Source organism: Vitis riparia, chromosome 9, assembly GCF_004353265.1.
Source record: "Vitis riparia cultivar Riparia Gloire de Montpellier isolate 1030 chromosome 9, EGFV_Vit.rip_1.0, whole genome shotgun sequence".
Classification (NCBI taxonomy): domain Eukaryota; kingdom Viridiplantae; phylum Streptophyta; class Magnoliopsida; order Vitales; family Vitaceae; genus Vitis; species Vitis riparia.
The window spans coordinates 2,436,806-2,454,035 of NC_048439.1; the positions used below are offsets into that span (position 1 = coordinate 2,436,806).

Below are 17,230 nucleotides of genomic sequence, written 5' to 3' on the forward strand. Positions count from 1 at the left end.
TGTTACACTGTTGATGTCTCTCGGGTGCTTTGCTGCTCTCCAATGGCTGATGCAGGCTGTGTATAGCAACTGTGGGGAAGAATAAAGCCTGGAGTCACTCAACGAAGGGAAACAGACTCACTCAATTTTGGCTGCCTATCTCCAAAATATAACTCATTCCCTAAAATTATCTAGCTACTTCCTAAAATCAAGAATATAACTTCATACTATAAAGAACATAATTTATGTGCATGATAGACCCATGAAGTAGAACAATTTCTCCAAAAAACAACAGAGAAACTTGTGGAGTATCAGCGGTATTCTTACAAGGAATATAGTGAACCATCTGGGAGAGGAGTGATCTACCACCACAAAAATTGAGTCAGCTCCATGTTGTGTTCTAGGCAAACCTAATGCAAATCCATGCTTATGTCTTCCCACACTTGATTGGGAGCATGATGAGATTAATAAATGTTAACAAAACTACACACGAGCAAAGAAGTGAAAAAAAGATGAGTTTTAATATAGTTTGATGATCAATGTGATTCCTACGTTCATAAAGAATACCATCACTTAATACTTCACTAATCAAATGAAGATAGAAAAATTACAATGGTGAAGACTCTTCTTCTCTTTCTCAATTGCAGCTGCACACTATTTTTTTACTCACTAACGAAAACCATGAATAATAAGAATCAATATTAAATACAACAACTACAAGTGCAAAAACTCAACGCTTGATATCCTTTGTGTAGCACAATAAGAGTGATTCAAGCTTATTTTTCACCCTTATAGCACGTTGACATATATCATATAGTGATTGACATACTTTGCAAATTCTTTGTATCTTAGGTTGATAATAGTGTTCTTATATTGATTCGTTCCCAATTGGTGTCTCAGCTGATTCATATCCTCTCAATGGTCCCTGACAGTGGTGCCATTTGATTTGTGTCCAGCTGGTGTCCCTTGATTGTGGTCCTCAGAAGGGAGTAATCAACAAAATTTATAACCTATTACACCATGTACTAGGATAGCCTTAGCTAGCATAGCATAGTGACTCTATGGTCGTTCACTAGGATGAGTTTTCACTTCACAATTGATATTAATTCAAGAGCTGAATTGGTGCCTTTTCATTTCAAGGTTAGCTTTAAAAGAAGACATAAAGATGTTTGAAAAAGGATTGGTTTTAAGCTAACAAAAAATAGTAACTGATTTTACTTACAAAGAAAAGTGTTTCTTAGAGTTTATATCACTAGGTTCAGGTTTCTTATACAAAAAGGAGAGTTCCGGTCATTTGTTTCTTTTCCTCGAATTAGAGAATTAACATATAGTTAATTCTCTAACCGGTGCGGTACAGATGCTTCCCCTTAATGGGTTCAAACACTAAATCCCTCTCACTGATGCATCTTGTAATGACTCGTGCCTCTCACCTAGTATTTGTCATTCAAGGTGATCTTTAACTTTGGACTTCCCTTCTCAAGCTCGCAAGAGATAACTAATGGATGTCTTCTTAGAGTCCAAAAGCTTACCAAGTGTTGGCTATTCTAGAAAACCATTAACGGGTCACACTTTCTCTTCATTAAAAACTAAAACAACAAAACTTCCAATTTATGCATGAGGAAATTTACCCGACTTTCTTCACTCCAAGAGACGAAGAGCCTAACCTCTCATCCTCTGAGGAAAAATCCTCAGAGTTTGATTGGCTAGAAAGAAAACTAACGAGAAAACAAAAATATGAAGAAAAAAAATAAAGCAAGTGCTCTGCTCGTCGGTTTCATATATATCTTTCTTAAAGAAAATTACAAACTATATATAAGAGGTTATTCACCCTTTTTGCTTGCTTAAAGACTAAGGAATCCTATGATAGGTGGGTTACAAGGAGACTTTGGGGATTTAGACAATAAATATCTAAAACAAAATATCTCAAAATGTCGGTCGGAAATATCGGGAAGCTTCAAGAGAACACCGCGACACTGTGTAAAATGGTTGCGAAACTCTCCGGGTAAGCGCTATCAGAGGATCGGATATGTCTGACCGGAGAAGTTGAAACGTCCTTCTCTCCCATCCGGATGTGAGATATCCCGCGCCGCTAGGTTTTCCGGGTCAACTCCATCCGGATTCCCCCGGGTGGAAGGAGCTATGTCGCAAGGGGGACCGTTTGCGTATGCAAAGTGTAGGGACCCCTCTCCCGGATGACATGGAGCGTGCAAGGCTATCCGGATCAACTCCATCCGGATTCCCCAAGAGGACATGTGGCGCGCTCTCCTATCCGGACTCTCTTAGGGAGAAGCACATGGCACTCGTGAACATCACACCCGGACGATAGCATATCCTATCCGGATGTGTTGTCTGGATCATTGATTTCCGCCGCCATCCTGTTCGGATGCCCTGTCCGGATATCTTTGCTCCTTGCATTCCGGATTTGCTTATGGCAAAGGACTTCAAAGCTTCGGTTCTTCATGTTTCTGAGCTTTCCATTGCTTTGCCATGGATTCCAAAGAACTCTCCTAAATCTCGGATTGCTTTGGTGATAAAAAAACTATCAAAACACCAAAACTTAACACAATTTGATTAGAATTGATTGCAAGGGTCCTTAATATGTTAATTGGGTTAAAAGGTGATAACTACTACTCAAAAGTGTTTAAAAGAGTTAATCACAAGTTATGAAATAGCACTTTTTGAGTAGTAATCATATACCAAGGCCATGTAGTCTTCTTTGTTCCAAAGTGAACACCAAGATCTTCTTCGTGTAATTAAAAAATAACATGATGGCTTTGAACAGGTACACAACAACAATAGTGAATTCTACATTCTTCTACCACCCTCTTAAAGAAGGGATCCTTTGCATAATTCTCTAGTAGTAACTCAAATCCAATTACCTCATATGCGACCAATTAAGAGCATCTACCACCTTGTTCATTGTACCAGTTTTGTAGTGAATCACAAATGTGTTGTCTTGAAGGAAAGACAACCATTTAGCATGCCTTGAATTGAGCTTCTTTTGGGCATTAAGAAACTTGAGAGCTTCATGATCAGAATGTAATACAAATTTTTTGTGCAACAAGTAAGGCGCCAAAATCTCAAAGCTTGTATGACTGAATAAAATTCCATATCATAAGTAGAATGATGTCTCTTGAAACCACTGAGCTTCTCCTTGAAGAAAGCAATTGGGTGTCCCTTCTGACTCAAGACAACAACAATTCCCAGATGAGATGCATAGCATTCAACCACAAACAATGCCTCAAAATCTGGAAAGGCTAGGATGCATGAAAGCTTCAGTAATATTTCTCTTTATTAAATTGAAGCTTTCTTCAGCAAACTTGGCCCACTAAAATGATCCAGTCTTCATGCAATCAGTCAAGGGTGAAATAATGGGGTTGAAATTAACTCCTTATGAAGCAGCGATAAAAAAGTTGCCAACCCATGAAAACTCTGCACCTTTGATATGGATTTTGGGATTGGCCACTCTAAGTTTGCTTTGACCTTTTCATCATCAACTTTGAGTCCTTGAGGAAACAACATAGCCTAAAAAGACCACACTGCATGCAGATTATCATGAAGTTCACCTCTCAATGTTTGCATGAAGCTTCTAAAGTTTCCCAAATTCGGCACAAATGGTCAGTACGCTCACTTATGGTAGAGCTAAATATGCCAAAATTTTTCCAATAGAAGGTCATGGTACTTGATTCATTAACCTCATGAGGGTACTTGGAGCATTCAAAAAACCAAAGGGCGTAAGTAGCCACTCTAGAGTCCATCTTTAGTTTTGAAAGCAGTCTTCCACTCATCACTGGCTTGTATCCTTATCTGATGATAGGCACTCTTTGAAGATCAATTTTATCGAAGGCTTGTGCACCATGAAGCATATCTCACCACTTCTTTACCAGTTCTTTTGCCACCATGTTCTCACAACTTCCTGAATCAATCAACATCAAGCACTTTCTACCATAAGCAGTGCAAAATGAAAGAAAAATGTTGGTTCTTAGCACTTTCTACTAATTGCAATCTATCCATATGCCAAAGCAAATGTTTTTCCGTCTTTTGTTTTTTTTGAAAATAACAGGTTGTTTATATGGAATATTTTCATGCAGGTATTACATAACCACTACGTTGAATGGGAAAAATGATGTTCATAGCTTCGAGATCGTGCCATTGGCGCTCATTAATTTCAGGCCAACCTGCAACAATAAAAAGCCATGGGATCAAGCTCTGAGCACATAGTCCAATGTTAGTCCCATTAATTCTTGCAAGAGTAGAAATAAGGAGCGACATTCTGGATCCTAGGTTAGATTCATGGCCAAGAGTAGAAATTTGACCTTCAGCCACAAATTTTTTGGCCATGAATATAATTTCATCTCTAAAGATGATATTAGGAGACGAAATTTGAGTTTGTTACGAAAATTTGTGTCTAAAGTTTTAATTGAATGTAAAATGAGGCCAAATTATTTGTGACGACATCATAATTTTTAACAACAAAATATTTCATGGTGCAAAATATATTGGGAGACAAAAAGCTAGTGTCGTCCCAAAAGGTAAATAATGGGTAACAAAATTATGTTGTTGTAAAATAATTTTGGAGAGAAAAATCCTAATAATGGGAGACAAAAATATTGTCCTAATACCACTAGATGAATGAACAAAGAGAATTATTGGAGAAGAAATTGTTTTATTGTAAAAACTCAATATTGGAGACAAAACTATTTCATCCCCATTAAAATGCATTATCCATTTTCAAAATAAATTTATCACTTTTAAATTTATTTATACTATTGAATGCTTAACATGATTTATTTGTTTTTTGAGAAAATTTCATGATACTTTAATATTCATGAAACAACACAATTATTATTAAAGAAAGTAAATATTATTTAGAAATAATGTGATAATGTTATTATTATAATATAAATATAAAAAAATATATATATATTAGAATCAAGAATGAAATTATTAGTAATTACAGATATATCGGTACTTCCATTTCATAGACATATTGGAAATATCAGAGAAATATTGGTGGAGCAAAAATTATTTAAAATTCATAGGAATGCTTGGAAAAACTCCAAAAAATGATAAAATTAATAAACAAGAATACACATTTTAGAGTTATTTTGTAAGTGTAATTGACATAGATATGATCAAGAAGAAAAACATTGGTAGATTGAGATATATCGATAGATTCGATATTTGAATTTTAAGAATAATAAATATGAATTTTGAAAGTGTATAAAGTTAGAATTGAATTAAGAAATATTTGATTTATTGAATAAAAACAATTTATACATAAATATAATACATATGACATTGTAATAGTCTTTGATATGAAAATAAAGATTAATGCGGTTTTATCATATTTTTAGATGAAAGGAACCCATTTTGTTGAAGACAATATTTATTTTAAAAATTTTAAAATACTTTTATTAAAATATGTTTTATTACATTTTAAATGAAAAATTAAATTAATTTATATAAAGTATTTTATTTGAGATTTAATTTCTAAAATTTTATTAAAAATATGTAGTAACAACTTTTTCCATTAACATTAATTAATTTAAATAATTAAAATATTTAATAATTTATCTTATTAAATTAATTTTAATTTATAAAATATTTTCTAAAAAAACCGAAATTTGAATGGTAGTTATTTAATCAAAATAAAGATGATAATTAATAATTCTGGATATGTTCTAGGGATTGCTTTGATTTTGTACCATTGGATTTAAATTTCACGACCTTTGCCTGCAAATCATGATATGAAAAACACAACCTTATGTTTTACATCCATGATCTCGGAGCCCCTGAGTCCTGGGAGGTCGCTGATTTGGACGAGAGCATGAGCAGATTGATGCTCTCCTCTTCATCATCCAAGAAAGATTCATCTTCCTCTTCCTTTCTCGATGCCTCGATACCAGCTTCAGCTTTTGCTTCTGCTTCGGCTTTGTCGTCTTTGTTGGTTTTGGTTGGTTCCGGGATGATTTCTGAGGACTCTATCAACCAAATGGATCAGTTTCTTCGGGAGGCTCTGCAGAATCCGCGTGAGCGGCTGTCAAGTGAGTTGCCATGCTCTAGGTATTGTTTTTCTCGGGTTTAACTAAAAAAATTTGTGTTGAAGGCTTTTTTTTCTTGGTAATATGTCGTTTTTTTTTTGGTAGTATGTTGCTCTCTGGTGATAATTTAGGTTTTTGGTTTGGTTTTATTGTGTGTTTGTTGGGTATAACAAAGCAATTTGGTTTGCTATGTTCTCATTGGTTATAAAAAACTATCCTAAAATTTTTTACTTCAAAATTGGAAAATATTTAAAGAATTGGTAAGTAATATTGTAAAATATTAAATTGCCTATCAAAAAAAATATTGTAAAATATTAAATGGAAACAAAAATAAAAAAAAAGAAATCAGAATAAAAAGCTTTCCTAAACTCTCCACAAAAATCCTCCATCCTGCTTCTCCTTAAATAACATCTTCATTATTTCAAACCCATCACCATATTCATTGTCCATCACCATGGACTGCCATCAACTACTTCTATTGCTCACCATAGGTTGCTGTTGTTGCTGATCTTGGTGTTCTACAACATTGAAAAAAAAGCAAATCAGGTATGTTATCACTACTTTATATTTTTAGGTATGTTATTAGTTACATAAATAGTCTTTTTATTAATTAAATTTTCATCTCTTTTAATAGTTCTAATAAAATGCTATTAATATGATTTTATTTACTATAGACATTCAATTAATCACTTAAATATCTATATTTGTATTATTGTTGTTATTAAGGTTAATATTGCTTTAATATTATATTTTATATGCTTTTACAATTTAAAAAATAATTGAATAAGATTAAATATCTATATTTGTATTATTGTTGTTATTAAGGTTAATATTGCTTTAATATTATATTTTATATGCTTTTACAATTTAAAAAATAATTGAATAAGATTAAATATCTATATTTGTATTATTGTTGTTATTAAGGTTAATATTGCTTTAATATTATATTTTATATGCTTTTACAATTTAAAAAATAATTGAATAAGAGTTGCATCATACAAGTTTGACTAATGGATAAAAGTTGGATGAATCTTTGCGATAGATTGTCAGATGAATATGCAACTGGTGTTAAAACATTTCTTCAAGTTGCAAAAAATCATGTGGATCAAAATGGAAAGACTCGTTGTCCATGTAAACATTGTTAGAATGCATTTTGGAAATCCATATATGACATTGAAACCCACTTATATAAATACGGAATAGCCACAACATATCAAAGATGAATTTTTCATGGAGAAAAAGTTAGTGTTGATTACAATGAAAGAAATGATATGAGTGGTCCTAATAGGTTAGATCATCATGAAACTTTTATTGTTAATGATGATGTTGACGACGATGATGAAATGATTGAACTTTTGAGTGATGTTTGTGGCCCAATACCAAATAGAGATGCTACATCTGAGACAACTAATGTAAAGACCAAACATTTTGATGAGTTGTTAGGTGAAACTGGAAAAAAGTTGTTTACGGGGTCTAAATTTTCATCTTTGACTTTCATTGTTAAATTGATGCATCTAAAGGTTCTTAACCATTGGAGTAATAAATCATTTGATATGTTACTTGAATTGTTAAGTGAGATATTTCTTGAAGGTACAAATCTTCCATCATGTACGTATGATGCTAAGAAGATGTTACGGGATTTGGGTTTAGGGTATGAAAAAATTCATGCTTGCAAGTTTGATTGTGCATTGTTTTGGAAAGAAAATGAATTTTTAGATAAATGTCCTATATGTGATGAGGATCGATATAAGATTAATGATGGTAAGGGCAAGAAAATCCCACATAAAAGCTTGCGATATTTTCTTCTTAAACCAAGATTACAAAGACTATTTATGTCAAGGCATACAACAAGTGATATGAGGTGGCATAAAGAAAAGCGAGTAGATGATGGTGTGCTAAGGCATCTGGCTGATGTTGAAGCATGGAAGTTGTTTGATAGAATGTACCCCTCTTTTAGTAGTGAATCAAGAAATGTGAGGTTAGGTCTTTCATCAGATGGTTATAATCCATTTGGTAACATGAGTCACTCATATAGTATGTGGCCTGTTATACTAGTGCCATATAACTTGCCTCCTTGGAAATGCATGAAAGAACCATTCTTAATGATGTCACTTTTGATTCCGGGTCCACATTCTCCTGGAAAAGAAATTGATGTTTACTTACGCCCATTAATTGATGAACTCAAAGAGTTATGGCATGATGGCATAGAGACTTATGATGTCTCTATTGGTCAATATTTTAAAATGCATGCAGCAATTTTATGGACAATAAATGATTTTCCTGCGTATGGCATGTTATCCGGTTGGAGTACCAAAGGTTACATGGCTTGCCCTGTTTGCAATGTTGACACATCATCTCAATCATTGAGAAGCAAAATATGTTATATGGGTCATCGTCGTTATATGCCGACTAAACATCCTTGGCGTAAAAGTAGATTACATGATGGTAAGTTGGAAATGAATCCAGCACCCCAAAGTTTTTCCGGTGATGACATATTGAAGCAAGTAGAAAATGTTGATCATGTTATTTTGGGTAAGAATCCAAACAAAAAAGATAAGAAAAGGAAGCGAATACCTAGTGAATTAAATTGGACCAAGAGAAGTATATTTTTTGAATTAGAATATTGGTCAAAATTAAGTATAAGACATATTCTTGATGTTATGCATATTGAGAAAAATGTATGTGACAATGTGATGGGGACACTGTTGAATATTGAAGGGAAGACAAAGGACACATATAAAGCTCGATTAGATTTACAAGACATGAAAATAAGAAAGGAGTTGCATTTAGTGTTGCATGGTAACAAATACTTGAAGCCTCATGCATGCTACACATTAACATCAATGGAAAGAAGAGAATTTTGTGCTTTTTTGAAATCAATCAAGTTTCCTGATGGATATGCCACAAATATTTCAAAGCATGTGAACATAGAAGATGGAAAGATATTAGGTCTCAAAAGTCATGATTGCCATGTGTTGCTCCAACGACTTCTCCCAATTGGAATCCGTAAATTTCTAAGGAAGATATTAGTACAACACTTATAGAACTCTCATGTTTTTTCCAAAAGTTATGTGCAAAATCATTGAGGATACAAGATTTGGAAATATTAGAACATGATATTGTGTTAATTCTTTGTAAGCTTGAGAGGTTTTTTCCACCTGCTTTTTTTGATGTTATGGTACATTTACTTGTGCATTTACCACATGAGGCAAAACTTGCTGGACCTGTTGGACTTAGATGGATGTATCCTATTGAAAGGTAATATTTATAAACTTTATATTCAATTTTAAAAATTAATTTCTTTAACAATTTGAATAATGTTTCAATGACCTTTGCTTTTATTCAGGATTTTATCGACTTATAAGAGTTATGTAAGAAATAAGGCTTACCTAGAAGGTTCAATAGCAGAGGCTTATATTGTGAATGAATCATTAACATTTTGTTCTCAATATCTTCTTGGAATTGAGACTAAATTTAATCGACTAGATCGAAATGTTGATGATTTGAATGATCAGTCAAATGGGTTTTCTGTTTTTTCTCAAAGAGCTCGCCCATTTGGAAGTTACCAGCAGCTTGAGTTCTCTCGTGCCGAAATAGAGAAAGCTCACTGGTATATCTTGAACAACTATAAAGAACTACAATCATATTTATGGTAAGACATAAAATTATTTTTGCAACCATTTATAATTATTTATGACTCAATAGCTAATTAATGCAGTGTACTAACAAAAGTGTGTACAGCTAGTGAACACATGGAGCAGTTGGAAAAGGAAACCAATGATAATTTATTTCAAAGGCAAAAACAGCTATTCCCAAAGTGGTTTGCGAATCATGTATGTATATCTAAAGACATTTTTTCTCTTAAACAAATTTAATTAGAATGATATTCTTAATTACATATCTTCTCAATTATGCAGATGAAAATATTACGCCATCAAGGATCACCAGAAGCTACTGATGAGTTGTATTCATTAGCCTCTGGACATGATCGTAGAGTATCTTTATATCATAGTTGTGTGGTAAATGGAATTCAATTTCACACTAAAGATTGAGATGATCGACACACAACTCAAAATAGCGGTGTTCTTGTATTGGGTGACCATTATGAGGATATGATTGATTTCTATGGTGTGTTGCTGAATGTTGTTGTGTTAGATTATATCTTCAACAACCAAGTTGTTCTATTCAAGTGTGAATGGTTTGATACTGATCCCAATAAAAAGAGATTGCAAGATGATGGTGTCCTTAGGTGCATTAATGTGGATAATAAGTGGTATGAAGAAGATCCTTATGTTCTTGCAAGCCAAGCACAACAAATCTTTTACGTAAATGATCCAAAGTTAGGATCAAGTTGGAAAGTGGTGCAAAAAGTACTTCATAGACACATATTTGATGTCCCAGAGCAAACTACAACAAATGATAGTGAAAATGATAATGAAGATCCAACAATAGAAGAAGCATATCAAGAAAATGATTCAACTGATATTGTTTGGTCAGTAAACCAAGATTGTAATGTTCTACAATATCAAAGGGCAGATGGTGATCCAAGCTATATTGATATTGAAAATGTGGTTGATCATGGGAGAAGATTTGAAAATGATGATTTAACTGCTTTCATAAATGACCAAGATGAAGAAGATGAAACACTTGTAGACTATTGTAGTGAAGATAATGAAAATAGTGATGAAGAAGATCATGATAGTGATAGTGATAGTGATAGTTTTATTATTTTAATGTCAATTTCAGTTAGACTTTTCTTGTTTATCATCTTATTGTTTTTATTTCATTACAATTTGATAGAGTTGCATAAAATAATTCAATTATGATGTTCATATGAGTTTTGAATTTCATTTAGTTTAATAATATAGTATTATGTTTATATTTCATATCAAATTTACATTTTTTGTACTATTTTGAGTTATTTATTTAATGCATATACATAATGTATCCCCTAAACTAAATTTTTTTAAAATCTCATTTATTACATCTTATGTGGAATTGAAGAACATAAATGAAAATATTTTATGTAACTATGTATTTGTCTAACTGAATTTAGTGCAGGAAGTATTATCATAGATGGAGCGTGGAAATCGACGTCGCCTTAAATATACTTCTAACACTAAGTCTCGAGCTCCCCCCCAAGAATATGAATAATCATACTAAAACCACTATTAGGGTTGTCTCTCCTCCTCCTCCTCCACCACCACCTCTTCCTTCTCCTCCAATTTCTTCAACTCCTACTCCTACTAATAGTAATATGCCATCATCAATGCAGACAATAGTTAGAAATAGCACTAGTAAGAATACATTTTTTAAGTTTTTGTTTTTATTTTTATCATTAACTATGCATTCTAACTTTGTTTTTAAATTGTAGATTCATATCCACCATTAAATAAGGGTCGTGGACCTACAAGAGGTAAGGGCACAGATACTATTGTACAAATGTCAGGGAAAATCAAGTTAGATTTCAACACAGAGAGTGGAAGACCAAAAGATAGTGATAAATCTACAAAATTTTCTAATGAGTGTGGCTATCTCATTAGAAAATTTGCTCCACTACAATTCGAGAAATGGTCAGCTATTCCAGCTATGGATACACAACCATTAGTTGATCGCCTTTTAGTAAGAGTTCTTATTAGTTAAAAATGTTTTAATTAATTAGTTAATCTATAATTATACTAACATATTATAATGCTTTTTATTTTATTTTTATTTTAAATTTCAATCAAAATTTGATCTAGATATGTCAAAAACATACATTACAAAGTATGTGCATGAGATTATGGGACAACGTTATCGAACATATAGATATGATCTTCACCAGCATTTCAAGCAGTTTGAGACAGTGGAGGAGGCACGTTTGCACCCACCAGATGATGTCACACAAGAAGATTCAGATTACTTGTGCAATCTTTTTTCTCTTGAAAAATTTAAGGTATTGTGCATATTTAACATAATTACATATGAAATAGTAAACATATTTGATGTTGTGTGGGTATACTAGAGCATCTTGATCATTGGTATTTGGTATATTTTGAAGTAAAAAAGTAGGAATTTGTCACTTGAAACAAGTTGAAAATTGAAATGTTGTGTTGGATTGTTGGTTCCTTATGAATAATTAAAATATTATATTAGAATGTTTGTTTACCATGAATTATTGAAATGTTATATGTATTGGAATGTTGGTTTATTACCAAAAATTAAAGTTTTGTATATATATATATATATATATATAGTATAAATAATGGAGGAGATTTTACTAAAATCTTGGTAGAAAGACTACATTTTATTACATGTTTCATTGTTTGTAAAGTTTTTATTTAACATATATTCTTAATTCTTAGGTCACTATAATTTGTTTCATTTTCTTTTACTTACTCTTTAGTAATATTATTGTGTAGAAAAGGGCTACTATAAATAGTGAAAATTGTGAAAAGCTTCCATTCAATCATCGTGGTGGATCTATACCATTTGCATTTCATTGTTAGCATAACTCAATGGTATGACATATTTTTCTAAATTATATCTTTAAAATAATAGTTTTATTTTATTCTATTTATGTAAAAGACATGTTCCACCTAGAAAGTTGAAAAGGGAGTTTATTACTTATCTTTAAAAATAACTAAATTATTTTTTTATGTGCATGTCAAAGAGTGTTGCCACTGGAGAGTTGCAAGGGGAAGTGGAGTTATTTCGTGCCACTCACTACAATGAAAGTAAGGGATGGATCAATGACACAACTAAATCTCGATATGTAAGAGTCATGTTACTTGTAGTTGCAAAAATTAAAATTTTCTTTTCATTATATGCTATGTAACATGTTCACTAATTGAAAACTATATTTCTTAGGAAGAGATGCGTAAGCTTCAAGAGCAGAGTACCCAAGATGGAGATACTCCTATCTCTGACTTGGAGATAACTCAAAGAGTACTAGGGAAGTGATCAGGTTATATTCGAGGTTTGGGATATGGGTCACGACTTAAGCGTTCGACTACAACTGAATTTCCTGATGAAGAAACAGAGAGGTTACGACAACAAATCACAAAGTTAGAGGAGTTTAGAACAATAGCTACCACTCAATTGGAGGAGTTAAAGGCAATGATCCAGACTTTGATGCCACAACAAACCAACACTTCTAACCAACCACCACCTCATTCTAGCTCAACTTCCCAACCACCACCGTCACCATCGAGTTGATATTATTATGTGGTTTGCTATTATTTATTGGTCACTTTTATTTTAGACAATATTCGAATGGTACTTGGACAATGTTATTTTCACGTATGTTTTGCATTGATGAAACAAATGTTTTAATGTTTACTTATTTTCTATATATTATTCTATTTTTACATTATTAAATGTTTTATTTATATAATATCATTGTATATTTGAAATCGTTCCATATCATATAGGTTTATGTAGGTTTCAATAGGATTATTTAAAATTTAAAAAATTAACAATAATATTATATTTAGAGAGGAAATTATTTCATCCGAAAATAATACAAAGAGGAACTTCGTTTCATTATTTCATCTCCTATATGAATTCGAGATAAAATTATTTTATTGCCTAAACATTATTAGTTTTTCAAGATGAAATCATTTTGTCTCCAATTGTAATTGAAACATTTAGAGACAAAATTTGTTTGTTACTCAAACTATTTGTCGACATTTTGGGACAAAAATAGTTTCTCCCCAAATGTAAGTGGAAGTATATGGAGATAAAATTATTTCGTTGTAGAAACCATGTGTCAACATAATGGAGATGAAAATAGTTTGTCTCCTAATGTACAAAGTAACATGTAGTGACAAAAATTTTTTGTTGCCAAATGAAATATTTTGTTACCAAATAGTTTACTCGATATTTGAAAATCTAATTCCAAACGAAACATTTTATCTTAGGCCACAAAAAAACTCGTTTCCAAATAGTGTCGGCCACAAAATTTTGTTTTGTCATAAATATATTTTCGTAACAAACGTTAATTATTCGTCTCCAAAAACATAGGGTGACACAAATATCGAGACAATGAACGAGACGAAACTTTTCGTTAGGAAAGCCTTTTGACTACAAAAGGCATATTGTTGGAGACAAAACATTTCATCCATGATCATGTACTTTGTTGTAGTCGATGAACTTGCATTTCAACATTAATACTTCTGTCTGAAAAGCTGTGTACCATCCTCGGTTTGGTAAATTAAGGAGTGTTTGAATACGATATTTGAAAATAATTTATTTTAATTGATTAATTATAAACATGGTGAGAGTGATTATGAGAAGTGTTTTTAACATTTTTAATACTTGAAAAATAAAAAATTTCAAGAACTAAAAAGATTAAAAACACTAGAATTACTATCAAACACACTTCCCCAAATTATTAACATTTGTTATATTTTGTTTTTTTTTTTATATTTTTATTATTATTGCATGCATTTAATAATTATATTTATTTTGTTTACTTTTTATTTATTTATTTACTTATTTAATAGAAAATTGTTTGAATTGTTTTGACTTTAAATGTTGTCTTATTAAATTATTAAATGACATAATATGATTTTTTTTCTTTTTCTTTTCTTTTTAATCTTCTTTTATTTTATTTATCAATCTCATTTTTTCATTTGTTTTTTTTTTTTTAATTTTTAATTTAATTTAATTCTGTTTTGCATGAGGAAACCATTGCATATTTGGGAATGGGTAATCAAGGTCAGAATTTTTTTTTAAGGAAAAAGAAGGTATATATTTTTTGGGAATAAAAAATAAAGTATGGGAAGAGGAGTGTTTTTTAAAGGCATGGAAATCTACAAGGAAGGTCCACACACATAATTCTTGATGGACTTTCCAAAATAGTAGCCTGAGCATTTCAGAGAGAATATCCACGAAGGCATGGAGGAACAAGCACCGAGGAAGACAAAAAAAGAAAGGAGAGGGATCAGAGAAAAAAAATAAAATTAGACGGGGGAGAAAAAGAGGGAGTGGGACAGAAAAGAAGAAGAAAGGAAGTGGGAGAAAAGAAGAATCTTTCATTACCTTCGTGAGAAGAAAAAGAACTCGTGTTCACCCGTCTTTTGAGGGTTTTGAAGACAGATTAAAGTCGAGCAACTGGAGTGCAGATTGCCAGGTATATTCTCTGAGATTTTGTTAGTGCTGCTTAGATTCTACTCCTCTTTATTCTTTGGCTGTTTCCTAGAATTTATTCTTGCTGTTTGGTGTGGACGCTAAGGCCACAGTTTCATTTGTTGAGACTGGTTGCTTGCATATTTACACTATTTTAGTTTTCCTTTTGATGTCTTTGGTTCCATCTGAAAGCAATCTGAATATAGGTCCATCTTTGAACTTGATGCTAGAAGTCATGCCCTTGTTTGTGTTCTAATCTCACTTTGAATTCCCACCCATTCCAAGCCTATGGACGTTGCATGAAATGAGGCTTTGCAAACTTTTGCTTGTTTTTCTGTTGCCTTTCCCCAGGTTATCTTTTACTTTGTTTTTTTCTCTGCTATCTGTTCCTGTGTACACTTTCTTGTGAGTCCTCTGTTGGGGTAGCGTGAGGTTTGAGAGGAAAAGATGTGCTCAGGTTATTGAGCGAACTGTTGAGGAAAAGCTCGAACAAAAGAGGTTAATCCTTGTTCTGAATCAAGTGATGGGTGCATACGTATTTGGCAGTTCCAAACTGGCAGAGGATATTTTTTGAGTTTCTGGTAGATTCTGAGGTTCTTGGAATGGGTTTTGAGGAGCTTTCAAGGTCTAAGAGAGAGAGAGTGAGGCGAAGGTGAAGTTCCCGAGTAATGAGGTGAAGCCGTGATAGAGAACATAGGCGGTATTTATTTTCTTGGGGCTGATTTCTATGAGGGTGCAGGGGACTTTTGAGTTAAGTAAGAAAAGTTTATTGAGCTGGGATTTCTTTCATCGAAAAGAGGATTCATGGATTTCGGGAGGAGTTAGACGGGAGAGGAAAAGGCAAGATATTCAGAGAAGAAAAGCAGAGAGAAACAGAAAGGAAAGAGGGTGGCTCATTCTGGGGGTCTGGATAGTTTTTTGGAAGAGAATACTTCTTATCAGAAGCCAAGCAATATTGCCTGGAGAGAGTCTTCCAGTTGAAAATCCAAGTTATTGGCCTGGTTTCTGTTCCTGTCGAAGTGGGTGGAGAAACTGGCGATAGTGAGGCTCCTGTGATTGTAGTCGAGATGCCCGCGTCAGGGTCCATTGAGATGCAGATGGTGGGAGACCTTAATTTACTAAACCCAATAGGATCTTCAGAACTGGAGGGTATTTTGTATGGTCTACTCTACCTGCTTATCATAAGGATGAAAAAGATCAGTATGTCTGGAATGCTGTGTTTGATGTGACAAAATCTACAAGCTAGAAGAGATGGTTCTGTCCTCTGCCACTCTTCTGAATGCTAGTGGCCGGAAACCATATCGGCTAATGCTAACTTGGTCAAAGATTTGCAGCAAAAACATGTTTACTTGGCCTAAGGAGCATTATACCCAGATGTGGTTGAGTCTTGCTCACCACCTAAAAGCTGCAGAAGCTTTTCTGGCGCAGAGATGGAATGGAAGCTCCACAAAATCTTTCGGAGATCATCTCTCAGTCTCAGAGCACAGATACTGTCTACAGTTCCCCCTAGATACATTTCAGCACCAGTATCTAAATCCAGGCCTGTCTTCACGTCTTGGTACTCATGTTTCTCCTTCAGCAGAGAAGATATTATCTTGTGAAGATGATGCTTAAAAGACCGCGTTTGGAGCTCCTGTTGGCGAGGGAGATGTTCCTGGGATTGTTGCTTCATCTCTGGAGAGCAGTTTAAACTCATCTGATCTCCATCCAATCTGGATCACTATATAAATGACAGCAGAGCCTTCCTTGAGGCAATGTGCATTTTGATGGATCCCAATAACCCGAAGATATGTTTTATTCAATGTCCTCAGAGATTCGAAGGCGTGTATATTCTACTTCAGGCTCAAACACGCCCTTGTTTAGTTGGGTTTTAGAGTTTTAGCTCTCTTACCTGTCTGGGTCTGTATTGGAGAACTGGGTATCACGTAAATGAATTCAGCTCGGGGTTTTTCTTGGAACCTTGAGCTTTCGGGTTTAAATATTTTTTGGCTTTGGTAAACTGAAGTTCACTATTTAAACCACCTTGAAGTCGATATTTCATCCCATTTGAGTCTGAGATGATACAGCCATCTGATCTTCTCTTCAGTCTGTTTCAT

The 17,230-nt window shown here is 33.2% G+C and overlaps 1 protein-coding gene across 2 annotated transcripts; it reads left to right on the top strand.

Moving 5' to 3' along the window:
- Positions 1–11,404: 11,404 nt before the first annotated feature.
- LOC117921637 lies at positions 11,405–13,284 on the top strand. Of its 2 annotated transcripts, XR_004652393.1 has the most exons (4): positions 11,405–11,645; positions 11,765–11,958; positions 12,676–12,777; positions 12,873–13,284. XR_004652393.1 is itself a non-coding variant. In XM_034839587.1 (3 exons), the coding sequence occupies exons 1-3, from the start codon at positions 11,767–11,769 to the stop codon at positions 12,963–12,965; spliced, it is 387 nt and encodes a 128-aa protein (XP_034695478.1). In that variant the 5' UTR covers positions 11,754–11,766; the 3' UTR covers positions 12,966–13,284. The 2 variants fall into 2 exon arrangements, 1 of the variants encoding a protein (XP_034695478.1); XM_034839587.1 differs by lacking the exon at positions 11,405–11,645 and having other exon boundaries at positions 11,754–11,958.
- The last annotated feature ends 3,946 nt before the right edge of the window (positions 13,285–17,230 follow it).

What these genes read in the sequence shown, in the direction of transcription:
- LOC117921637 (XM_034839587.1), top strand. Translation starts at nt 11,767, where the DNA reads ATGTCAAAAACATACATTACAAAGTATGTGCATGAGATTATGGGACAA. An exon ending in TTTCTCTTGAAAAATTTAAG is followed by an intron (nt 11,959 to 12,675) that starts GTATTGTGCATA and finishes TGCATGTCAAAG; the next exon opens with AGTGTTGCCACTGGAGAGTT. An exon ending in ACACAACTAAATCTCGATAT is followed by an intron (nt 12,778 to 12,872) that starts GTAAGAGTCATG and finishes TATATTTCTTAG; the next exon opens with GAAGAGATGCGTAAGCTTCA.